Source organism: Tympanuchus pallidicinctus, unplaced genomic scaffold, assembly GCF_026119805.1.
Source record: "Tympanuchus pallidicinctus isolate F22 unplaced genomic scaffold, pur_lepc_1.0 scaffold1, whole genome shotgun sequence".
In the NCBI taxonomy this organism is placed as follows: Eukaryota; Metazoa; Chordata; class Aves; order Galliformes; family Phasianidae; genus Tympanuchus; species Tympanuchus pallidicinctus.
Genome location: NW_026294618.1, coordinates 94,278,782 through 94,304,478, shown reverse-complemented (window position 1 = coordinate 94,304,478; position 25,697 = coordinate 94,278,782). Strand labels below are relative to the sequence as shown.

The window sequence follows — 25,697 nt, the reverse complement described above, 5'->3', positions numbered from 1 at the left end:
GGGGCTGCGTACAGACCGAATTCGTACAGAATGGTGCAGAGGGGCTCCTTTCCTCTGAAGGTGGAGCCTTTCAAATTTTTTTTAATGATTTTTTCAGCAGTGCCTATAGAAAAAACAACTAGAGGTACCAGCACACCCATACCATTCCCTTCCACAGGAATGAGGCGTCCAGAGGTACCCATGGAAACTGGCAGCTTCCTTCTGAAGGGAGGCAGCGCCTGCAGGGACTGGGAGAAGCCCCTGAAAAGGAAGTAGGTCCACAAAGACTGGGGGAAACCGTATAGAAAGGAAGGCTACAGTCACAGCAGGGAGACGGCACCCTAGAAGGGGAGGCAGCATGTATTACAATCTTATAAAGCGACAGCAGCTCTAAGAGCAGCTACAGAAAGGAGATTTAGCAAACTGAGGGGAAGGGGGTATAAGGATAGTAGCCATGCATCAGGGGACAAAGCTGTATACCCTGTCTGCTTCTTTTTGAAGGATGACAACAACTCTTACACCTCAAAGATTAAACTGCATTCCTTGCCGCTTAATAATTCTTTAATGTTTTATTTTACACCCAATGGGTTGAGATAGCAGCTCATGCACAGAAACCCCTACGCTGGGAAACCTTCACAAAGTGAAGGGCACCTGGCAGCCCCCTGAGCAGCACTCCAGCTCACCACCATCTCACAAGACTCCACAGAACCTGGTTTACATTTAATAATTTGAGTACATGTGCAAAGAACAGCATCGATGTGAAGAGGCAAGAAAGCCTGCGAGTTTTGCAAAGGAATTTCGGACAGGGATCTGTTGTTTTGTTTCAACAATGTGACAGACCGACAGCCGACAGCATGGTGCCAGATGACAAGACCACATCCTCAGGCTCTCCTGCACAGCACAACACTCCTCGTTCCGCGTCCCTGCCGGCTCAGTTCTCAGAGGGGGGAGGACTACTGCTGGGAGTAAAATACGCTGTCATACGCCGGAGCAGCCGCGTGAGAGGAGGCAATTCCTTGTGGTACGTCATTACCGTGGTGACGTTTAACCCCATGGGTTTACTTTCAATCACCACATCTCTAGAGTGCTCTTCGTTCGCCTTATCATCACTTTCATCTTCTAACGAACGGGGAAAGAAAACGAAACGAAACATAAGAACTTCGCATTAAAACGCGCCATCCTTTCCTTGGGCCAACGCAGCAGCCACAGATACGATCAGACTCCCCGCCATCTTCTCAGCCCAGCGCGCCCGCCCACCTCAGCCAGGCCCCGCCCACCTCAGCCAGGCCCCGCCCCCTGCCGGCCCCTCAGCCCAGCTCTCCCCTCGCGCCCCAGCCCCGCCCCGCGGTGGCGATTTGAGGCGCCGTGCTCGGGCTCAGAGGGCCGCACCGGCCCCGTACCGTGCCCGCCGCCGCTGCTGTAGCTGTAGTGCAGCACGCCCCCCAGCACGGTCCAGCCGCCTATCGAGTACAGCAGCGCCGAGCGCATGTTCCACAGCGCCGCCCGCATCGCCCCCAGTCACTCCCGTACGCGCGGCAGCCGCTACGCGCATGCACCCTGGCTGGGGGGGGAAGGGGAGGGGCCGAAAGATGACGGTGGTGTGCGCGCGCACCTGCGCACGCGCTAAAGCTGAGGGGCGGGAGCGGAAGATGGCGGCGCGCGGAGACCTGGGCCTTACCGGGAACCAGAAGGTGCCCGCCGGCACGGTGCTGCACGCCGACCTCCAGCCCCGCTGCTCTGCTTCAGAAGTGTTCCGCACTGTATTTTCTTCACGTCCCTCTTTGTTTCCACGTGAAACTTCAGATCCGCGACTGAAACCATGTGTTAGAGAGCAGCGAGTGGCATTATTTGTAGTAGTTGGTACCTCTCCTGGTGGTGTGTTTTCAAAAACGCACATACAGCTCAATGGGGGTCAGCACTCAGTATTAATGCTTTTCTTATCCAGTTTTATTTTCCATTAATCCAGCCCCTGGTTGCCTAAAGCCACCACTTCAGACCACAGATCATTACATATTAAGCTAAGGCTGCAAAGATCTACACCTGATAAAACATACTTTGGCTCCCGATACAGTATGAGAAAATAGCATAAACAATAGAGGTAAAAAAGAGTACAAATAAATTAATATCTAGAAGGGCAAAGTACTAAGCTCTCCCCACGTATTTATTTCATTTAATACTTAAAAACCTTAGTCTAAAAGGAAATGTAAATAAATCGTTCCGCTTCCATCGTCACCGTGATGTATGTCACTGCTGTTTGTGCTGCTGGGTTCAATCAAGTCACGCTGCACTGGAGACCGCCAGCTTCTTGAGGTGGTCCATGAACACCTGCAGACTGACATCATCCGTCAGGATTGGGGCTCCTGATTCCTGCCAAGAAATAAAGGAAATAAATAATGAGCATGAAATAGCGCTGCTGGCCCTGGGGACTAAGCAAGCAAAGCAAATGTCAGCACTAAGCTAATTGCCTGCTAAACCTTTTCCCCTTGAAGGGTAGTCTGGTAATTGATAATATCTTTGAGTGCCACCTGCACTGTTGCAGGAAAGTCTCTTCCTTCTAACGCATTAGGAAGGTTTCTGCTCAAGGCTCGATGGAAACAAGGCAGAAGACATTAAAAACTATTATTGATAGAAAAATCACATCTATACGTATCTGTATGCTAGTTACAGAAAACTAAATACACTAACTGTGAACTAAGAGCTTTTACATCAGATTTGTAGCAGAAGGCAAATATAATTTCCACATCAGCTCATCTAAAACCTGTAAGAGTTTCTCTATCAGCTGCTTCCATCAGTAGCAGCCACAAAATACATTCTCCTTGTCTACCTGTGCACTACTTAGGTAACTTGGTTACAGGAAAGATGACAGAGACAAAAGCACCGCTGCTGGAAACCACTGATCTCCTGCTGTCATCAGGCTGCTGAGGTACTGGGCTGTTCTGCAGCACCTCTACTAGGACAGCCACCCTTTAGAAAAGCAAAAAAAAAACCATATCACAATATGCTGAAAACCTGGGGGAAATTCCATCCAAGAACAGAAGCAGACGTTTCATCATGTCCAGGCTTGAAAACTTTATTCTGAACATAGTGTAATCTAGTGCTCACCACCAGAACTCTTTATCTTGATAACCATGGACTTCAATTATCAGGATGAGTAAGAATCTGAGCTGCCTAAGAGACAAACCTATCCACTCGGTTGTCTTTTAAAATGCTACAGCTATTACAATGTCAGACAGTAATTTCATCACAGATCAACTGGTGCACAGAAATAACCTTGTTTCCTTGTATTCCAAAGCACTATTTCAAAGTTTTTCAAAGCCAACCATGTATGTCTTGCAAAAAGCTGTTAGATAAGAGCAGGACAAATACAACACACTCCCAGTCTGAGGCCAAATACTATGAGATAAAATGGGACACCAACTATGCAGACAATTATTTGAATGTACGTTTTACTGTATTCCCAAACACAAGTGGCTCTTCCATTGCTTACCTGTCCCCATGCATAGAGGTTATTGTGGGTCTGAGAAGGGTTCACTTTAGACAACAGGAATCGAGCCTATAAAGACAAAATGTGGGAAAAACATTTTTGCAGTAGGATAGAAATGTCAGCTCCCCTAACACTTATCTCCTCAGACACATGACTGGTGATGTTCGCCTGCTTTTACAAGGAAAGCACTTCTTTAACTGAAACAAGTTTCTGAGTTCAGAAAGAGCTTTGTTTCATAAACAATTTCACCGAACTTAAAAACAAGAATCTGCTTACTTTTAATGGCAATACTCTGAAAGGATAAATGTTTGGGAAAGATTTTACCACACAGCTGTGACTCCCATGGAACAGACAACAGTACTACTACAACGTGTTACAGTTTTACAAATTGTTTTGAAAGAAATAACATTAAGGAACATCACATAGCAGAATGAGATTGAGGAAGAAACCTGGGAGGAGGAAAAGGAGGAATCAAGTTTAAAAAGTCAGGGTATGCTGCTGTTATCTCAAAAAGAGAGAAAGAATCTGAATGCATTTCTTTCCCTGCTGTTATTCTTGAGTTAGTTGGTGGTGGCAGATTTCTATGAGAAAACTCTCTGCCCTCCATTTCAAAACGGTAACATCACTTTTAAGTTTCTCCAAGTGCTCTCCTATAGCAAGCAATGCTCGTCAAGCAGGGCAGCTCTAGTTTCATGTAACATGGACATGGCATCAGCAATTTCACTTTCATAGTAAACCCTTTTCCTTACATCAGAAAAGTGGTTAGTTGAGAATCAGGGCAACATGCTTACATTAATAGTTTAGTTTTGGAGCACCAATTCCTGCCTCTCCACTTCTACAAACAACAGGCTAGCAATAGACACACACTGAACTACTGTAATTCCAAGAAGTCAAAATAGAGACCATTTTATATTCTCACCTGGCATCTAAGAATAAAAGAGCAGATGTTCAAACATTCAGCATGACTGACTGCCCTAGCCAACTAACTGCACTCTCTGTCTCAGGAAGTTTAGGTACATAGCAAAACTATTCACTTCCCACCGCTCAAGGAATATAAAGATATTTACACTGGCTTTTTCTTTCCCCTTCTCTTTCCATCCTCAGAAGTCAAAAACACATGCAAGGAGCAACTGGCCTATTAAAAGACATGGATGCATTAAGAACTCATGGGAAAATATACAAACTCTTACTTTTAAGAGCTAAATTACCACTGTGTTTAACTTACAGAACTGTTTACTTAGTAAAGCAAGGAAAGACAGATATTTGCATTGTTCAACAGAGAAGGTTTTTGGATAAACATCCTTACCTGGCTGCCCCCATGTTCAGTGTGGACATAACGTGGCATTGGGAATCTGGTCTGCAAGATTTCCTGGGCATCATCCAATGGAGCCTGCAGTAGGTGCTTGAAGTTTTCATATTCAGGCATGTCTTGGTAACCAGCTTTCTGCCACTGTGCAATAGTCTGTTCACAGGGACAGGGAGGAAATGAAGAGATTGCAGAGATGCCGACAGGCCAACCCTTAACCAGCACATCTTAAGGTAGCAGAACATTACATGCATTTCTGCTTACACAGAGCAGGACAAACACATGCTTTCACTATTCTGTCAATAGTATTGTTTAGTTTCTGTCTGTTCCTTAAGAACATGCACTAAACACAGAATTGGTTAGCAGGCTGTGCAGTACAAGAGCCGATTGTTCAAAGTGAACTTCAAGCCATTATGCTTCTGCCTACCTCAACTTAAAAGCGTAAAGCATTTATAAATCAGTGACATTCCAAACCTGATTTGGTCTTAAGTGGAACAGTCTTTGCCTTACATTCTTTTCAAGGTCCACACATAGTTTATAGTTTCACTTGCAGCTCATAATTTAACATTTCCATTGTCTAATTTTACCCAGTTGAGTCTCTTGCTTCCCAACAGTTGAGGTAGGTAGGCACTGCTTAAAGTAACCTGTGAAGGCTTATTGCCACTACTGGCTCCACCATACAACTCCTGCTTGTGTGGACTGTGCATCACCGCAGGCCACCATGCCAAACTTTAAGCATTCTAGTAACAGTCACAAAAAGTCAGTAGTTCAGTTCAAAAATAAAGAGAAGAGTTAAAACACCTCTCCAAAAAAATCACTAACAGGAAGGTGAGACCATAAGCCAAGCTGAGCTTATTTAAATTTCAATTTGATGTCATGTTTAGGTAGAAAAAAATTGCATGAAAGGTACTCCTCAGACAAGACTGAAAAGAATCTGAGAGGGAAAAAAAGCATCAAATAAAAGGGATATTTCTAGAGAAGGAAGAGAGAAGCAAGTCAGCTTCACCCTCCTCTACATCATAACTTCTTTAGAGTGTGAGATGTTTCTATCATCCAGCTGCAGTAGCTTAGCGCTCCCTTACAAAACCGGTTGGATTCCAACACAGATCTACAGGTCTTCATACTGAAAAGGCACTGGAAAGCCAAGGCTTTAGATATTGGTCTAAATATCTACGCACAGGCACAGCTGTAAAGAACAGCCAGTACTTCAAAAGCAGAAGCTTTTAGTTTCTTTTAACTTTTTCAGTTCACAAGCTAACTCGATGGCTATTTCTCACAGCAGAACATATGCTTAACTACTCCAGCAGGATTTTTATCCATTACAAATGCATGGGAACAGGCATACGATGCCATTATGCCAAGGGTAAGCTTTGCAAGTGGTTCATTGCATACTAACAGTAGCATTATTTGCATGCATGGAAGGAGGAGGAGAGTTCAGAGAATACATCTCACCGTACCTCACCAAGGTAGATAACTATCTGGAAGAAAGTGTCCATCAGTAGGATTCTGTCAGGAAGAATGCTGCTGCTGTCCAAAAGCACTGGCTATGGAAAATAAAGGTCAATCGTTAAAACCTCAAAACTGCATTAACCTTACAGTTCAGCTGTAAGGAGGAGTGTTGTGTCTGTCAAGAGCTGCTGTTCATGTGAATGTTTCAGAGAACCACCAGCCTCCTATGGCATCACTGAATCAAGCAGCAAGTCCTCAGCTACTGTATGAAATGCAGTATATGAGAAAGCAATTTCTATGGCTTTCAAGTTTAATGATCTCGAGAAGCCAAGAAAAATAAGAAATTTAATACATACACTCAGGCAAATGCTGCCAGAAAGGTTTTAAAGTGTTTCTGCAGCAGCTTCTGCATTTCTTTCCTGCCAGATGCACTGCAGTCAACATAAATTAATAAAGTCTGTATAGCAGTTGAATGTTGCTGCTTAAACAGCTGAAAACAAGCAGCTGGACTCATTCAATCTCTAGAGGCCCCTTCCAACCCCTACAATTCTGTGCTAATGACCTGGAAGGGCAGAGGCTTGTTGACTTATGTGGTGGAGATGGCAGCTACTGGCAGAGAAGCAGCAGCACTGCTGAACTGCCAAGATGCCAGATATGGCATTAGCTTTTTGGGCCTTCTTTTTTTAGGCATGTATGTGTTTTTTAAAAGCCCAGCTGAAAGTATAGTTTACATGCTAAGAGTAAGTCTACTGAAAATATAACTTGTATTGTACAGTGCCCCATCTCACCCCTTAGTAATTACTTTAAGAAAAACAAAGTAAAAAGCTTTTTAATGAACTACTGTTATCCCAACTGCATGCTCTTTACTTTGCATTGATTCACCTCTCTGGTGAATCAATGTGAAACAGTGAACTACTGTTATCCCAACTGCATGCTCTTTATTTTGCATTGATTCACCTCTCTGTTAAACACAGACTTACCTCAGGAGGTCCGTGGAAAGAATAAGCATAAAGGATGGGCTGAATCATAATGAGAGACTGAGTGAGATCTTGCCTAGCAAAGTGGTGACGGTAATAAGAAGATTCATCTGGACTGTTATTGAAGACCTGCAGGAATGGGGAGCGTCGCAAATGGAACATGAACTGCATCAGAAAGATGAGTGAGAAGTGTCAGTGAGTTGCCAAAGCTTCTGCACCTTGTAAACAGCAAATTCCCCGAAAAAAGTCTCCCAGTGAACTCCTCAGAGTTCTTAACTTACCAGCTTTTTCTAACACTGAACTACAGGACCACCCGACAAATTCAAAAAGCATCTGCTCCTTCCCTCACGAATCCCATTGATGGTACAAGGTGCTTTACCATCATTCACCCTTGCAAACTTTTCCCATAGTTGCAAGAAGGTTCTTACCTGGGGATACAAAGAAAACGATTCCGACAATCTGAAGGAGTTGGGATCATCTTTGTTGTATTGTCCAAATTTCTGACACTGTTGGAAGCAAAATGCAAACTTCGTTTATACCTTCCTGAGAATCAACATTTTTTTTTTGAATGAGTTTTGTATGTTTTTAAACAGAGCAAACAAATGATGAACGTGGCAGCAAGAACTTAACAGGTCAGTAGCTTCTGTATCTTACTGGAGTGACAATGACAATTCAATCATCTTATCATTTCAGGTATATAAAAATCTTCTATTTTGAATCCAGATTCAGAGTTATTTAAGAACGAAATAAATAGTGCTTCTAGTACCACCCATTTTTTTCCACTGGATCATCATCATACTTAATGTTCTTTGTACACTATGAAACACTTCTGCAGCATCTCCTACTTCCTTCTAAAGCAACAGCAGACTAAAATTGCACTAGATGCTTCACTGAAAGCGAGTAGTTTGTGAATGGTTTATGGGCTGTTTTGGCCCAGTTCCATGACTAGCAGCAGGGTGCTCTTTATCAATTTCCTTATAAACTTAAAAAATTTGTATCAACCACAAATGAGTCCACAAGCATTTCAGGATGCAGTACACCCACGAGTGTTTCAGTGCTCAAATTTTTATTTGATATTGTCTCTTTTTTTCCAGCATCTGATGTGCCTGTGTGTGATGTTATGCTCTGTATAGTTACCTAGCACATAACTGAAGAAACTGGAATTCTGACAGGATATAAAAAATAATAATAGTAAATCACAGTAACTGTGATCAAATGTTGCAACAGGCTACCAAGAAACAAGACAAATTCCATCCGTGGAGATCATACAAACTCACCTGAACAAGACCCACAGCATCTAACTGTAACATGAAACTAGCCCTGCTTACGCAGAGTGTTGAGACCTGCAGAGGTCCCTTCCCACCTGTGTGATCATTTTACTATTACGTCTTCAATCTCAAGGTTTAACTCTTTCACCATGATGGGATGCTTACCTATCCCATCACCAACTCACCGATCATACAGCCTTCATAGTTATCACATACTATGAGACCACAATCAGAGCACAAATGAAGTGAGTCAGACTGGAAAAAGAATGGTGTTTTCATCCCAAGAGATTGTTTTAACTGAAAATAAGACCGCTGCTGAGTGCACTCCATCAGTCTTACCAGTCTGATCAGCTGTCTGTCCAGCCATCGCAGCACATCAGGCCCCTCCTCAGACTCAGCTCTGTACACTCCCAGCCGTGCCATCAGCACAGCAGCTGCTTCCTGGTCAAATGCAGCTTCTATGTGCTGGAGCTGACTTTGTGCATCTGCCCAGCTAAAGGATTAGTAAAGGGTTAGTGCAAAATCTGTCATCAGCAAAACCCAATCCACATTTTTCCCCCATGCCAAATATTCTGTGGCCAATGAATGTAATAAAAAGCTAGAACAATACCAGCAGAGTGGCTTCCATTTCTGCAATTCTGCCAAAGAACCAGCACGAGGTACTTACTTTCTGGCTATGGTGGTGACACGAATGCGTTTCTGTGTGCTGGAGTGTTGATACTGGGTGACAAACTGTACTGCTCCTCGGCCTCCCTGAGGTATTGGTGCATTGTGCTGCAAATTAAACAAGGAAAGCCTTCATCATAGGCTGGCTTTGTATACAACAGAGACAAAGCCAGGGCATCTGCTGAACAGAGTTAAGTTCAAGCTTGAAACGGACCATGGAGGAGACATGCATCTGTTAATGTTGTGTTTTAAAAGAGCCTTCAAAGCCAAGTGGTTCTGGGTGCATTTTTAATTCCATACCTGACACTTATCAGCTTACAAATATGCAAACAACCCCTATGAATATTACTTTGGCACAAAACATTTACCTACCCTGCAACCACCCATTCACAACACAAGAGATGCCTTGGACTTCCTGGTCCTGTTACAAACAGTTGGACAAAAAAAGAAAAGCCAGGGCTGACCTGATTTACCACTTCAAAGTAAATAGCCAGAGTTGTGTAGGGATCCAGACCACAAATTTTCCACTGAGATGTTCCTCCAATTCCAAGTTCCTGCATAGAATTGAAAAGAAAACAGCGTTTTAGTACTTGGCAGTAGTTAAGGTCAGCTCATGTTAAATTCTGATCAGATACATGAGGCAACCTTTCTGCATTTCTTATCTTCAGGATGTGGATTAAGTTACTGAGGGTAATACAGTTAGAAGGCAGCTTTATGGGACAAGAGTTCAGTCCAACAAGCTCTGCCTTTTCTCACATTCTATCTAAGCTCTAGGTTTCGACAGAAATTTTGCACCCTTTGTTTCCTACTTAACATAGTTGTTCTTTTCATGTTGAAAACGTACATTTTCAGAAACACACGGTCCTTTCACATTCAGGGATACACATGGTCCAATAGCACCTGCAATTTTCAGCTCTCTGGATGTCTAGAACAAGAAAACAGTTCTTAAAAAAATATATCAAGTTAGTCAAAAAGAACACACAGACTAAATCAGATGCTCAGCTTTGATCAGAAAGTGATTATACAAGGCTGCCAAGGAAAGCATCCTTGAGTACATTATCAAGGTAACCTACTGCCTTAGTTGGTGAACGTAAGCTCAGTTGTTGGTTTTTTTAAACCACAAATTTAATAAACTTTTAAATAAAAAATGCCTTCACTCATTCCAGTATGATGCTTTTTCCAAAGAAGGCAATACAGCTGACCTCAAAGACGTAGAATTTTCTACACAGATATCTAGAAAACTTTTCCAATCAGCAGCACTCGCACTTCTAAGTTAATGTCAGCTAATTAAACTTATCTCTCACCTTCACTTCCAAATTTGCACCAAAAGCCATCCGAAATTCCCCACTGAGCCCTTTGTTGAATACCCGCTGGAAGGTTTGCTTGAAGAGAGAAGTGTTGAAGGAATCTCCCATCACCATGTGTCCTCTGAGAAGGAAAAAAAAACCCACACAAGGTAACTGAAACAATTGAGAACTAGAAGCATATCACAAGGACACAACCCCTCCAACTCTCATGCATGCAAATACAGGCAGAAACTGTTTAGAAGCATGCCTTTGCATAGGTAGAATCCGCATTAGGGAATGTAGATTCATGGATGCCTCCAAAGCCAGACAAGTTAGTGCTCCATTTCTGCCAGCTTGCTTTCTCAACTATATTTCTTGTCATCCTTTCAGCTGCCTTAAAAATGCTCCTGTTTCCAGTGGTTACAAACACCCGTACCCAAAAGAGAGCCTTGCTCAGCCTACTTCCCCTAAGAAAGCAAAATGAGCTGTTAAGCATAAGAAAATCTGGCCAACACAATGAAAGCAACTACCCACCATGCCTGAAGCTCTGCTACTCTGATGGCACTTCAGTCAGGCACACACCACAACAGAGGGGATCTATGTCCCAGCAGCTCTGCAAAGGGTACTTGCTACCTCCCAGGGCATTTGAAGGTGACAGAAGGCATTTGCAAGACATGTTGCATCATGCTTTAGAATACCTTTCTCCAAAGCAGGACACTGAGTTTTCTACCAGCAGTGTTAACTCTTACGCTACTTTGAGGCTTCAGAAATGCGGACTGGGATCAGGGGAGGTTTGCCATGTAACTCCTGGCAAATTCAAACCACAATTTAGAATAAACGACAAAAATCTCACCCTTTTGCACTTATAGAAAACTAACTGCTTTTCAAACTGTTCTCCCCCTCCAAAAAAAATAAAAGTACCACCTCTGTGTTTCCTGTTACAGACATACCCAGTGAGGTTTGCACAACATTTCATCTCCAGCAGTCCAGTCTGATCCAGGGCGCAGGCGTAGATATCGATGCAGTGACCATTGGTGGCAGTGCGATTGGCCAGAGTCTCATAGTGCTGGGGAGAACAGACAGCACACACAATATTTAGGAATATTTAGGATGCTGCATCAGGCAATTTTTCCTCTGCTCTCCAGCTGAAGTCAACACACTGATGCACAAAGCACAAATGAAGCCATTGCCAGTGCTGCAAAAGTAAGGAGCTGTCTGCTTGAACAGAATTCTTCCTCCTAGGATGTTTGCCTATGGATAAACTTGAGCTGCAAGTGTAGAGAAGACACGAATTGCTACCATCACACAAGCACAGGCTCTTTGTGATAGAAACCTAAAGATTTCTAGGTGATAGTTAAGAGGACAGGTATCACAGTACTTCCTCTATGCTGACAGGCACATTTCATACCTAATATTTTAACTATTCTTTCACATGTCAAGAGAAAAAGGAGCCTTTCTGGAAGTCACCAGTTCTTGGAGTACAGGCTTGTTTTTTTCCCCTTTCCTGAACGAGCTAAAAGGAGCTCTACTCACCATCAGCTGGACGACAGCACTGAAATACTTCTCTCTCTGAGAAGGCACAAGACCATACTTGGAGAAGCAACTAACAGTAAGACTCTCATCCGTCCTTTGAACATTCTCAAAGCTTAACACACAGAAAGGCTCATGCATTTTATGAGCAGCTATGCAAATATCTGGACAGACTGATTCTATACCAAGAAAATAAGACTTCTGTTACCTATAGAAGAATACTGGAAGCTGCCTACATAGGCTCAGTCATCTCCTTCCTCCCATCCCCACTCTGTATTCCAACACTCCCATTTGTTTCAACACCCCTTGCCACACAACAAACCTAAGCTGTTCTGTGTGCTTTCTCCTCCAGCTGACACCAGCACCTACCTTGGTGGCCTTCTTCATGAACCTCGCGTTGTCCTTCTCTATGTCATGCCAAGAACGAATGGGTGTTTTCAATTCATCTCCCACCACCATGCCTGGTCCTTGCGTTGGTGGACCGCCTGTGAATAGCATTATTCTCGCTCCCGTGTTTGGAAATGTGCCCTGAAATAAAAATACAGTCTTACATTAGAACTCGGGGAAAAGATGTTTAAAAGAACAATGTTTTCTTCAGAGAGGAATCTGTACATTATTCTGCAATGCCATCAGGGACCTGTCTCTGTTACAGGCAGACCTGAAAAACAGCAACACGTTTCCTGACAGGCACCTTCTAGTTTAGACTCAAACTACAACAATCTTCACTACAGGAAGTAGTATTCTTTTTACTTCTACCTTAGATGACCCTTGCAAAAACAAATAAACAAAAAGAATCAGAGTACATACAATCACCTTCACATGGCAATATACGTAAGGATCAGAAGCCTTTAAACACCTGCACCTTTTACACGGTTTACAGTTAAATACAAATTCCTAGCCCACTCAACATCAGCTGGAACTCATGCCGGACATCAAGCAAAGACAAAATGCACCACTGCACCTCAATGTGACCGGGCTGCAAACCAATCTGCACTGAAACCTGTATACGTCTCAGCACGTACTGCCAGGTGCTTGCTTTGCCCAGCTCATGCCTAACAAGCAGGTGCAATAAAAGTACCTCTAGCAAGCCAACAGCAATCGAAAGAGCTACTCCAGTGGAACGTAAAGGCCTCTTTCCCTGGGTCACTGGCCACGGGTCCCTTTGAAGTTCTCCAAGGAGATCTGTTAAATTCATGTCAATCTTCTGTACTGGCTGCAGGAACCTGAAAAATTGAAATGAAATGTTTTCCCACTCTAAGTGTGCCTCTGTTCCTAGCGCACTTTAATTACACTGGAAGAGTTATCAGAAGCAAAACATTACACAACACATTCCTTTATGTCCAGACTTTCCAAACTAAGAGGCCTGTGCAAAGTAACAAAATTGATCAAAGGAACCAACAGGAACTGACAAGAAGGCAAAATCACTTAAAGCACAGAAAAGGACTTTAGTACTGATTTAGTCTACCAAAAGGTAAATGAGCTGCCAATGGAAAAAGAGGAGCTGAGAATAAAAACAAACAACTGTATCCAATAGAGGCAAATATGGCTTCACAGTTCAGGGGTCACTGCCTGCCTACCAATTGTTGCGTTTTGTGTCTGGTTTCTGGTTTTTTTTTTTGACTCATTCAAGCAAGGGCTCAAAGGATTGTTACTCATAAATGAGGGCCCCATTAGGTGCTCAACCAAAAAGGCTCCTGCTCTAAACACGTTCGACCCCTGAGCAACACGCTTTCCAAAGACAGCTATGCTATACTTTTCAAGAAGAAATCCAGTCTGAATGGCAATTATGTTCCTGTAACTGCAAAATCAAGACACTAGAGAAGGCTAAGAAATTGCTCTAGTAAATCTCACCCACTTGTATCACTTGATGCAGGGAAATAACTCTGCCAAGACAATACCATTTGTGTATACCTCTTGGAAAAGCTAGGTTTAGAAGTGCGATCCCGAAGGGTATAAAGCACCCATCCTGCTCTGCTGCTGGTTGTGTTTATGTAGCACTCACCTGCTTGAAATAACAGGCTGTTCTGGGGCTTGAAGAGGCCTTCCCTGTTGAATGGGGACAGCTGGCCTTGAAAGACCAAGCATATCCTACAGAAAAGAAAAAAAAAAGGAGGCAGAGGAGACTTCAAAATCAAACACTAGACATTGTTTGCTTTCAAGCAATATAGCCTAAAGCCTGCAACCCTGTAGCATTAAAGAAATTAAAACTGAAATAATTAATATCTGCACTCTCATTAGGAAGACATCAATGGTTCTATTATGTGAGATTTAAAAAACTATCTTGAGCACGTTTTCAAAAAACGTACAGCAGCAAACAGACAGGAGAGGTGTTGAGAGTGAAATAGCATAAAAATAATTAAGAGCACTGAACCCCAAAAGCCTGGTGCTTGAAATACCAGCAGTGTTGGCAACAAAGCTAAGAGGAACAAACCACTGGCCTAACAGATGGCAGGACATACCTGTATTTGCTTAGCTGTCAGGTCTTTAGTGCCTCTAAACACGTAGCTCTTAGAAATCCCTTCACAGCTCAGCTCGTGAACCTGGATCATTCTGCCAAATGTGATAAGTCCCACTAGAGCGTCAGCAGGCAGCAGACTTAGGGACATCTGGAGGGACTCCTTCAGTGCCTGCAAGTCCTCCTCTTCCAAGCACGTGTCAACAACATACAGGAAGATCAATGGCGTCTGCGGGCCTCGCTAATATGGAGAGAGATGGATTTATGAGGCTCGTACATAAGCTAGGTGACACTGTCCAATGACTCCAGACAAAGAATAAAATGAGCCCTATCTCAGGCATCTTACATGAGTGTTACTTATTTCTATTATCCTAAGTACAACGAATATGTACAGAAGATACCACAGAATACAATTCTGGAGACCACAAACTACGAATCATTACCTGCACTATATATTCAATTGTTGAAAACTGAGGCATAAGTTCAGCTGGTTGGTTGACTTCAGATATGCCTGCGTATGCTGGAGGAAACTGAAAAACAGGACCAAAAATTAGGACAAGCTGCAGGGCAGAAATGTAGGGCTCTCCTCTGTAGTACAGAGTCTTATGATGTGTTTATTCGATTCTTTATTTACTACCAACCGCACCAACCTGGTTAACTCATCAGAGACCTGTGCTGCTGCTTTGCTAAGCGCACACAACAGAGCCAGAACTACTGACAGTTACTCAGCCCAGTGTAAGCTAAGAACAGGACTAAAGCAGCAGCCACATTAGCCAAAACTTGCTTAGTTTTGTCGTTTTAGCCGTGTGACTGTTTCTGATGGTAAAAGTTTACCCAAATCTAATGTCATACTCAGGAAGAACAGTAAATGTCACGTACCAAAAACCACAATGGAAGCACATGTGATAAAATGGCTTTTTATCTATTTTCTATGTTCTCTGTGCTATTAAAGTCACTGGCAAAGCAACTGAAAATAAGCAAGATTTCATATATAACAGACTCATTAGCAAGCACTCTGGCCTGGGTTCAGCAAGAGAAAAGGCTACAAGATGAAATCTAGAGAGGCGAAATTTCTGTTTCCTGTAACATCCTTTGCACAGTAAGGTCATCAATAAAATGCTTTCTGAAAAGATGAAAATGCTGCTTCAACGTACCTGATTTCTCTGAAAACAGAAATTGCAAGCCCAGAGCTTGGCCCGATAGTCAACTTGGCTGCAAGGGAAAGGTGAGGCATTAGTATAGGTATAGGAACAATTTCACAACCTAGCTTCACAGTTGTCTATGCTGATGAGGAAGAATCAGAAAACCAGACGCTTCAACTTTATGGATAGTTTTAGGGATTCTGACTTTTGTTCCAATGCCAGAAAGCCTATTAGCTGAGGCAGTCCTGCTGCTTCCAGGCTTGTCAGTGTGAGTGATCACCAACAGACCATCGAAGCTTAGGATGCAGTAAGCAGGTCTGCATCTAATCACTCCTTCACTACGTTGAGGCTTATCTCAGTCATCTTACTGTTCGTACAGCTATAGCACACCAGTGCTCCAGTCATAGAGCAGCAGAAGCCATTCACTCACATCCTGTACAAACACAGAACAAATTAGCTGTTCTCTGCCCCAACGAGTTTCCTCTCCTCAACTCATTATGACATACTACATTGACTGCTAAGTACAGTGAAGCCTGACCTTATTCTTCCTTCATGGGTTTGACCTCTTCCTACTTCCTCTTGCTAGCATTCTGGTTTTTTTTCAGCCCACAGCTATGCTCTAAGGAAGTATGATAGTAACATGACTTCATGACAAGATTATTCCTCTTACTTTCTCAGCAAAACTCCAGAGAAAATTGATGCTCATACTGGAGCTGGCCTATAAAAAAGGGGATGTATAGAAAGCAGAAAATCAAATGAACACCATAGCCCAAAGGATAACGCCAGTATAAACAGCATCTTTGTTTAAGTTTCACCATTCACCATAACATTCTCTAGGATGATAACAGGATTGCCCACTTCCATATTATCTCCAGCTGAACAGGACACACCTCTCATCTCAGACTCTGGCAGCTCAGCAGAGGGTGCCATTCAACACATCTCAGCAGGCATGCAATGCTTTCAACATACTCACTATATCTAAAAGAGGCTACCAAGCATCATGCTGAGAAAAAAAGGGGAATTAGGAATAACCATAATTATTAAGGTTGGAAAAGACCTCTACAATCACTGTGTCCAACCATCAACCCACCTCCCCCATGACCATGTTCAGTGTTCTCTCAGTGCCTCTCCACTGTTCTTGAACATCTCTAGGGATGGTGATCCTACCACCTTCCTGGGCAGCCTGTGCCAGTGCTTCACTGCTCTGAGAATAATTTTTTTCCTATATCCAACCTGAACTTTCCCTGATGCAACCTGAGGCCATTCCCTCTTATCCTATCACCGTTACCTGGGAAAAGAGGCCGACCTCCAATTCAGCATACCCTCCTTTCAGGTAGTTACAGAATGCAATAAGGTCTTCCCCGAGCCGCCTCTTCTTCAGACTGAACAACCTCAGTTCCCTCAGCTGCTCCCCGTAAGACTCATCTCCAGACCCTTGACAGCTTCACTGCCCTTCTCTGGACACGCTTCAGAGTCTCAATGCCTTTCTTGCAGTGAGGAGCCCAGCACTGAACGCAGCACTCGATGCACAGCCTCACCAGAGCTGAGTACAGAGGGACGATGCTCTCCCTGCTCCATTTGGCTGCACTGTTGCCGATACAAGTCAGGATGCCACTGACACACTTTGCCAGCTGGGCACACCGCCGGCTCGTATTCAGCCAGCTGTCAGCCCACATCCCCACATCCTTTCCCTCCATGCAGCCCTTCAGCCACTCTGCCCCGAGCCTGTAGCGATGCCAAAACACAGGCACCAGGTCATGCTGAACACCACCCAATTGTCCTCAGCCCATCCGCCCAGCCTAGAGACGTCAGGCACACCGAAATACAAACCAGACGCTCCCCAGCCTCCCCGCCCCCCAGCTCATAGTTGCATACCAGAGCGGGTTGAGCACGGCCTTGCAGGTGGCCCTGCTGCAGAGCACGGGCTCGTACTGCACGGGAGGCAGGTCCGGGCGCTCCCGCAGCGGGGTCAGCAGGCAGGCCAGAGGCACGACCATCCGCGTAGCCTCCAGCCTGCTGGACGGCCACACGTTCCAGCTGAAGCGCACGCCGTCGCGCTCCTCGTTCTGCTGAATGAACTCCAGGTAGGTCGCCATGGGGCCGCGGCAGCTCCGAGCGCAGAGGGGAAGCCGAACTCCGACACGCTGCAAATACCAGCCCGCCCTCCTCACGGAACGAAAGGCCGACGAAAGGCTCCAGCGACGTCAGGCCAGTCTGCGAACGGCGCCGTGCCGCAGCTCGCGGCCGATGTTCCCGCTCTTTCCGTCAGGCGCAGCTCGCGGTCCGCACCCGAGCCCCGGCAGCACTCACCCGCCCGCACAGCCGCCGCTCTCTCCCGGCAGGCCCCGCGCGGCCAGCAACGCCAGCTCAGCGCTATGGGGCTGCCCTCACACAAGATGGCGGCACCCGCACGACCCGCCTCCCGCGCTTCCACCGCCATCTTGGTTAAGGGCATTCCGCGCGCCGTCCTGCATGACACTAACAACGTGGCGGCGCAGCTTCAGGGAAGCCACGTTAGCTATGGGCGAATGGAGAGAAAAGGAGCCCCTACCAGACATGGCGGGGAGCCTTCAGCGGGTGGAAGAGGCGGGGATGAAGGTGTCTGCCGTTGCGGCTGCGTGCAATGGCGCCGCGCCGGAAGCGTGCTCACAGAGTGGCGGGCTCGTGCTAGCTCACGTAATGGTGTGTGTGCGGCGCGGCCCTGCGAACAGCGACAAATAGGCGTGCTTCCCGTCTGGATGAAGGGATTTAAGAACGGGTTTCAAGGCTTCCAGAAATTGATAATTTGGGAGTATATTTTCGACATAAATACATCACTTGCAAATTCTCAAATGGAACGTCAGACATTCAACTCACACATCTGACTGTGTGACCACACCTTCATAACCCCTCCTCACCAGAGAGAAATACCCCTCCCTTCACAGTCACGCCTTACCCTGTCACCACTTTCTGGCAGTAAGCACAACCATGAGCAGCTGTCAAGGGTGAAGCACAGGAATCATTTCATCCAAAATCTCTGACCAACACCTGAGTCAGAACTCACTGAGAACTGCAACCCCTGCCCCCAAACCCCACTGCTGTGTCTGTGTCACAAAAAAAGGTCATGTACCTCACTGGCGCTCATTTTTTTCCATGTTCTTACAAAAAATATATAGTTAGAAGTTTTGTTGCTTATATACACATAAGTATATAAGCACTGGAAGTAATGCCTCCCATTTATTTCCATGAAAACTACAACAAAGAGCACAATGACACTATTTAATAGAGCAAATCCTCTGCTACATAACACTATTTTTCAACATAGTCACCTCCATTAGCTGCGTTACACAGTGATGCCAGCTGATATCACTGTCACCACTGCTGAAATGCACCACCCACCGCCTCACTGTGCTCACATCCACTGTCTGGTCTCCTGAAATGCTCAACAAGTATCAATGAATATCAGTGGGTACCATTTTCTCCACGTACAGGCATTCAGTTCCACACCTTTGCTCCATATGCACTTCCGTAACAGACGCCATTGTGTCAGACTGCCCTTGTGCTGCCATCACACAGCAACAACATGTAATGAGATACTGATGGGAAGGTTCAACCTCTACCACCATAACATCATCTGCCTCTGATTTTGTGGACCAAAATATAAGACAGGAGGCATTACATTCAGAGCAATCCTCATATTTTGTATGCAGCCCAAGACAACTCCCCTTCACTCCACAAGGCCCAGGCAAGCTAACTGGTTGGACACCCATAGCCTAAGAGCTCTCTTTTCAGAGTCTCAGAACAGCCATACCCAGGTGAGGCAGAAGATGGCACTCAAACAGCATCAGGTAAACAACCATTGCTCCACCAGTCCCATAGAGGTAAGAGGTGTAAGCAGACTAAAATGAAAAAAAAGAAAAAAGGGAAATCTAAATAGCCAATCAACCAGAGTTTTCACTATCAAAGCTTTAAGTTTGCCATTAACGTCTTAAACTTTGGACTGCAAAGGCTAGGCACGTTAAACAGTACCTGTGAGCTGTACTTTCTCTCCATTCACAGTACAGCCTGACACTGCAGTTAATGCTCCTGGAAACATTAAACATTTACATTTCATACCACATTGTAAAGGGGGCAGCTTTGCCAGGTAGAAAAGAAAACTGAAGGAAGTCAGGAAGGAAAAAAAGATTGAACTTATTAATGTTACCTTTTTATATTTATTCCCTTTTTGAACAAGGTGATAGGCCATGGAGATTCATGAAGATCCAGAATGACAGAAAGATCATCCCTCTCAATGAAACAGATCATACAAGCTCCTATTTTACAAATAGCAAAGAGAAATTGCTTCACTTTTCCCTATAGGTAGATTTTTTTTCTAAATTTAAGACGTCTTGTTACAGCTGCAACACTGTGAAATAACTTTGTGGACCACAAAGGTGAGGCCATCTAAACCAGATGAAGCCAGTACAAATGAAACAGAATTGAGAGGGCTTAATAGGCCAGCTCTCCACTCCTTACAGCCATTCCCAGAGAATAGGCAATAGGCCCTGTCTCTTTTTTCTCACTGCCAGTAAATATGGCCATACTGCATGAAGCGACACACTTGCACGATATATCATTTCCATGAAAGCTGTCTTCTAGCTGAGGCAGAGCACAATTTGCATTATTTCTGCTGCTACAGGATGCAGACTCTTGTGTTAGGTTGCCTTCATAAGAGGCAATCCCAGCCTCACACCTCAGTGAAATTATCTTCAGCCACATAACAGATGCCTGAAGCTGAGGTTAAGGTCAGTGAAGCAAGCAGCAGTTTTCTCAGGCTTCAGTGTGCTACATGGTTAAAGGCAGCAGAGAAAGAACAAACACCTCATAATTTCACCCCCCACTTTGTGACAACACTTCTTCCTCTGTAGAAAGAGATGTATCCCTGTCACCTCAAGAAACAATGCTGCCAACAAAAGAAACAGCCAGCTGTGGGTGCACACACTAGCTAACACCACCAAACTTGTTCCCATTCCGTTCTAGAAGCCTGTCCTCCAGAATTCTGTCTATACTAGCTAACTGCTTACTACTTGGAGTCAGAATTCCTTGCTTGACAAAAATTCAGTTGCAGAAGCGCTTGGCCACCACCCTCCCCCAAAAATGTCCTGAAGGGCTTATTTTCAGACAGAGTTCTGATAACAGACAGATGCAACAGGTCCACTATTGCAATCAACCCCACTAGTGGTTTCTGGTGAGTGCTGGGAGGCCATCACAAAGATAAAGTAGTTGGGTAGACATCCTGCAAAGCTAAGCCAGAGGCAGCAAGTTGTACTGAGACTGGGCTCTCCCAACAGAGTTAACATATCTACATTGCTCTGCCCACTAGTACTTCAGCCCAGCCCTCTGTTATTGTAGATGGTGGAGAGGCGGCTGGCTGTACCATATATGCACAATATTCTCATTTATGAAAATGAGCTGACTTTTCAAGATATTGCTTGATTACAGGACAAGGAAGAGGTGACATAATTAATTTCCATAACTGTTCGTTCAAAAGCCTGTTTACTTTCAAAGCAGGATTTGAACACACATTTCCAAAGACAGTATCATACCCCTAATGCTGCCAGATAACAGTCAGAAAATTGTATCTAGCTGCCTCAAAGAACAAGTCCATGTTCCAGCATGTCTTTGGCCACCATGAAAGGGCAATAGGCTTATGAAAACAGTTAATACATTATGGCCAATTCATGAGTCTAGAGGTGCACAGAGAAGGAGCATATCAGGCTATGCTCAAAAGAAGCACAAATTCACCTGCATTAGAAATAGTGTGGCCAGCAAGAGCAGAGAGGTAATCACCCCCCTGTATTCAGTACTGGTGAGGCTGCACCTCGAGTGCTGTGTTCAGTTTTGGTCCCCTCACTACAAGAAAGACATTAAAGCACTGGAATGTGTCCAGAGAAGGGCAACAAAACCGGTGAGGGGTCTGGAGCACAAGTCTTATGAGGAGCAGCTGAGGGAGCTGAGATTGTTCAGTCTGGAGGAGGCTCAGGGGAGACCTCACTGCACTCTACAACTTCTGAAGGGAGGTTGTGGTGAGGAGGGGTTTGGCCTCTTCTCCCAGGCAATGAGCAGGACAATGGGAAATGGCCACAAGTTGTGCCAGAGGAGGTTTAGGTTGGACATGAGGAAAAACTTTTTCTCTCAGAGTGGTCAGGCACTGGAATGGCTGCCAAGGGAGGTGGTGGAGTTGCCGTCCCTGGCAGTGCTCAAGAGGCGCCTGGAGGAGGAGCTGTGAGATGTGGTTTAGAAGCAGTGGTAATGGGATGACGGTTGGACTAGATGATCTTGTAAGTCCTTTCCAATCTTCTGATTCTGTGATTCTATGAAATTGGCTCTACATCACAGGAAGATAACACTATGCTTTTTGATGGTATGCCACTATCATGCCTTCTTCAGATCACAAACCGTACTTTCGTACAAACAGCTGTCACTGGTACTTTTTGTAATCCTCAGGGCATAAAGACAGCCTATAAAATTTTTCACTGTACCTGGTTACCAGAACAGAAGAGCTGTTTCTCATCTGGAAAACACATCTTCCCAGAATACTTACATTCAGAATTTCAGCTGACATTTATGTCCACGATGCAGCTGCCAGAACACAGAGCACTGATTAGATAATCCTGTAGCTGTCACACAGTAAATGCAACAGAAATATCACCAGACCCTGACAGCAGCGGAGAAAATGAAGCACAAAAATAGATAAGAAAAAAAAAATCAAATACAGTTTTAATCATAAATTATAGTAGGTAAGAATGATGGTAAAGAATCATTGATTTCTATTTTACATACGGGAAAAAAGTATCAGCTTTAGGACTTAAGCTCCCACCAGCGCTGTCTGAAAGCCAAGTTCAGGATCTAATTCTTGGCAATGCTCAACAGCAAGTTTTTCTGATCAGCCGATGACTTGTTTTCTTTCAAAGTGCCCGCTGAGTACTCAACACAATCCTTAAGTGTGATGCATCACCACACAGCTGTTCTGTGGCACTTCTCAAGTCACGCGCCCGCATTTTGTACAAGATGGGATCTATGTTTTCACTTCAGCCTTGATCTTCAGTGCTGGTTTGATTTTCAGTCCATTTACAGGACTGCTCACACAAACTAATGATGCAGCATTAAGTTTACTTAAAAAAGGCAAAGGAACTTCACATCCTGAAGTTGCTCACAAATTTAGAAGCTGCTTTGTCATCTTAGCTGTGAAGAATGGATTGAGTTTACAGATTTCTTTCACTCTAGAACTCCAGCCATTCTGTCATATAAATACAGTTAGATGGAGAAATCTCACCACCTTCATGGCAATCATCAAAAACCTGGGAAAGAAAGACCTGTGTCAGTACAGTAACTGTATACAGCAAGCATGAGTTCACTACAAATAGCACACCTCATGACTCTGTCTCTATTCTAAGCAGAAAAGCAGTAGTCTAGCTAAGAACAAAGTCTAGGAAGTTCAGTGCCAGCTCTGAGGAAGAGCAACATGAGCACAAGAAAGCAAAACAGATCCCACTGTCATAAATGATGCAACAGACACATCTGGCAAATTTTACCTATGAATCAACTCATGATCTTTGCAGAAGAGGCGAAATGCTAGACAGATGTAAGTTAGCTTTTAAAAAAAAAGACATAAATAGGCAAAGAACACAAGGTCAAATAATAAAAAGTTATATTTTAGAACAGGCTGAACTTGAAAGCACTCTGTAACACACAGTAAAGGAAAGAGTCAGCATGTTAAGTGGGAAATCATAGACATGGCCTGGGCCAAAGGCTCTGCCCCATACACCATAGTTAAAGCATCACCAATGATGCTCATGAGCATCACGAGCACACTTGGCTTAGAAACCCACAAGAATCACTCACAGGCATAACCTTCATTCACACCAGCTGCACGTTCTGGATACAGCCCTTCAGATGGTCACGCACCACTATTCATGTACAGAATTTGTTACTTACTGGACAGAGTCCACAGGGCGTCCTGACTAATCCAGTGGGTTGTATGAGAGGACTAACAGCTCTGTACAACTTCATCTGTCCATCCACACTGCCTACTGTCCCTTCCTTGGCAGCAATAATAGTCATCTCCACTTTTCCATCATATATTAGTGTATTTAAAATGGTTTCAATGTCTTCCATAGACAATTCTACCTAAGAAACAATTTGTAAAATAAATATAGGGAAGACATATGCCACTAAGTTCTGCAATGGGGAAACAAGAGCAAACCCCCACAAGTAACAAATGCTTAGAGGAGCCCTTCTAATTTGTCCCAGGTACAGGTACAGCTCTCACTGGGCACCTGATCAGGTTGTGTAGATACAAAAAGAAAAGCAAACAAACGCCTTCCCTCCCAAGACTTTTTGGGTTGCATTAGCCTTGACTAGCCCAAAAGAATTTTCCTATGCACCTCAGGCATCTACATTATCTTAGCATGATGTATTTCCCATCGTACAACAAAAAAGTTGTGGAAAAAAAAAAAAGACAAGAATACCAAAGCCTGTTGGTGGTGACCAACAATGGCCTCAGGCTGTGAAAGCTCTGACGTGTCTTTGAAAACCCACATGTACGGGCTATCCTCGAATCCCATACAGCACCACTGGCAATCCTCAAGAAGCAACAAAGCAGCCAATTCCACCTCCACTGCAGTAACTGCAGGGAACTGGAGCACTCACCAAACTTGCAGGACCTAGCTCCTATAGCCAGTCATATACTGACAATTTATGCTGACCTTACTGATACCCAGCTCACAGATGTATTTCCACACCTCATGGGAGGAGGCGAATGAGCTGTTCCTCTGTATCATGGGGTTCTGTTTGCTCTCTCGAGCTGCTTCTGCCTGAGGAAAAAAACACAAAAGACAAGTTGTAGTCAGCACTCACTGCCAGGGCTTTCTTCACAGCTCAGCTTTGGGCAGAGAGCAAAGCGTTGTTTTGCAAACCATTTCTGAGACATGTTGGTTGTTTGTTTTTTTAAAATCATTTAAAATTATGTCCTCAGGACTGATGTAAGCAAGATAACGAAGTGCACATCCAAACATAAATTTTACACTGAGTATGACACAAAATTTACACAGTAATTTATATTGATATGAAGTTATATATATATTGATGAATATCAATGAATTGATGAATATAATGAATATATTATTATATGAATTTATATTGATATGATATCTGCATTTTTGTTCTCTTGGCAAAAAAAAAAAGTGTTTCTGCTGTAGCTGGTGTTGCTTAAAATATTTTTAATGAAACAGAAAAATGCTGCCATCTGTTTAGTGTAGAACAGATTTAGGTAGTAAATCTGTGTAAATAGTCAATCTAGTAAATAGTGTAGAGGGCTTTTCCCTCAGCCATACTAGAGGAGATTGTCTTCCAGGCAGAGCTGACTGCCTGGTGCCTTTTACCCTCTCAGAAATGAGAGCTTTGAGAAAAAAAAAGAAAGGGACTTTTGCTGTTGTTTTTTTTTTGGTCCTGTGCCTTTGCTGCCTAGCTTGTCATTGCAGTTTGGAGAAGGAAGATTCCACCCACTGTGAAGGGTTCAAAACAGTGTAACGCTTACAGAAAGCACTATGGGAAACTTAAGCCTTGTCTGTCACTGACTTTAGAAATAAAAGAATTACTTGCAAACACAGATGGAGGATCGATTCAGTAGTGGCTCTCACCTTACTCTGTAGAAATTTAAAACACTGTTGATTTAACACCTCCACAAATTCAGACTCAAAGTCTTGGTCACTGTACCAGGCCCCACCGGTCACTGATCGGTCAGGCTGCAGGTTATACAGCATATACACCTTCTTCTTGGATGCCTGGTAGAGAAAGCACACAGCTCTGAATAGATGAAAGTAAAATTTAAGGCACAGTAATGACAGCTTGAGTCACCTGGATTGATGTATACAACTCCTAGATTAGATGGACATACAGAGAAGATTTACACATTGCTATATGCAACAGGCTCTGCAACAAGACAGGACCTGAGCTGAAAACCAGAAGAGTGCCCAAATAATACATGCACATGCCAATGATTTGCAATTAAGCAGGTAAGGCAGAGCAGGATGCTGCATAAGCATTACAACAGAATGACAAAAGTACTGAAAAGAATAGCCCTGTTCTGGTATGTGGACTATTTGCATGTAAGATATGAAAGTGCTTGAGTAACTG

At 44.0% G+C, this 25,697-nt stretch overlaps 2 protein-coding genes across 6 annotated transcripts in view; both read right to left on the bottom strand.

Annotated features, from left to right (window-relative positions):
- Positions 1–522: 522 nt before the first annotated feature.
- Positions 523–18,121, bottom strand: SEC23B (SEC23 homolog B, COPII coat complex component). 4 transcript variants are annotated; one of them, XM_052672206.1, is made up of 20 exons: positions 17,418–17,900; positions 15,555–15,612; positions 14,844–14,930; positions 14,405–14,641; positions 13,948–14,033; positions 13,024–13,168; positions 12,315–12,473; positions 11,366–11,481; positions 10,434–10,557; positions 9,974–10,054; positions 9,594–9,683; positions 9,131–9,237; positions 8,803–8,956; positions 7,624–7,701; positions 7,199–7,360; positions 6,227–6,313; positions 4,770–4,925; positions 3,467–3,532; positions 1,658–2,346; positions 523–1,098 (listed from the first exon to the last, which is right to left on the bottom strand). In XM_052672206.1, exons 1-19 carry the CDS (start codon positions 17,636–17,638, stop codon positions 2,257–2,259), a joined length of 2,304 nt encoding a protein of 767 aa, XP_052528166.1. In that variant the 5' UTR covers positions 17,639–17,900; the 3' UTR covers positions 523–1,098; positions 1,658–2,256. The 4 variants fall into 4 exon arrangements, with proteins under 4 accessions (XP_052528166.1, XP_052528183.1, XP_052528175.1 ...); XM_052672223.1 differs by lacking the exon at positions 17,418–17,900 and adding an exon at positions 17,166–17,366; XM_052672215.1 differs by lacking the exons at positions 523–1,098; positions 1,658–2,346 and adding an exon at positions 2,353–2,943 and having other exon boundaries at positions 17,418–17,905.
- A 1,080-nt stretch (positions 18,122–19,201) lies between these two features.
- The window catches only part of POLR3F (RNA polymerase III subunit F), a 10,834-nt gene continuing 4,338 nt past the window's right edge, over positions 19,202–25,697 (bottom strand). Inside the window, exons 6-9 of one of the 2 annotated variants that reach the window (XM_052672304.1) lie at positions 25,202–25,345; positions 24,269–24,376; positions 23,499–23,690; positions 19,202–19,420 (exon numbers count right to left, since the gene is read on the bottom strand). In XM_052672304.1, the coding sequence (XP_052528264.1) occupies positions 19,310–19,420; positions 23,499–23,690; positions 24,269–24,376; positions 25,202–25,345 (555 nt within the window). In that variant the 3' untranslated portion in view covers positions 19,202–19,309. Of the gene's footprint in view, positions 19,421–22,250; positions 22,862–23,498; positions 23,691–24,268; positions 24,377–25,201; positions 25,346–25,697 lie in introns of those variants that run through there. The other variant, XM_052672314.1, reaches the window with a different exon arrangement.

Bases quoted from the DNA above. Each gene is read 5' to 3' on its own strand.
- SEC23B (XM_052672206.1), bottom strand. From the start codon at position 17,638: ATGGCGACCTACCTGGAGTTCATTCAGCAGAACGAGGAGCGCGACGGC. The intron at 14,642-14,843 runs GTAATGATTCGT...TCTCCATATTAG, and splicing joins CAATTGAATATATAGTGCAG to CGAGGCCCGCAGACGCCATT. The intron at 4,926-6,226 runs GTACGGTGAGAT...CCCTGTGAACAG, and splicing joins TAGTTATCTACCTTGGTGAG to ACTATTGCACAGTGGCAGAA.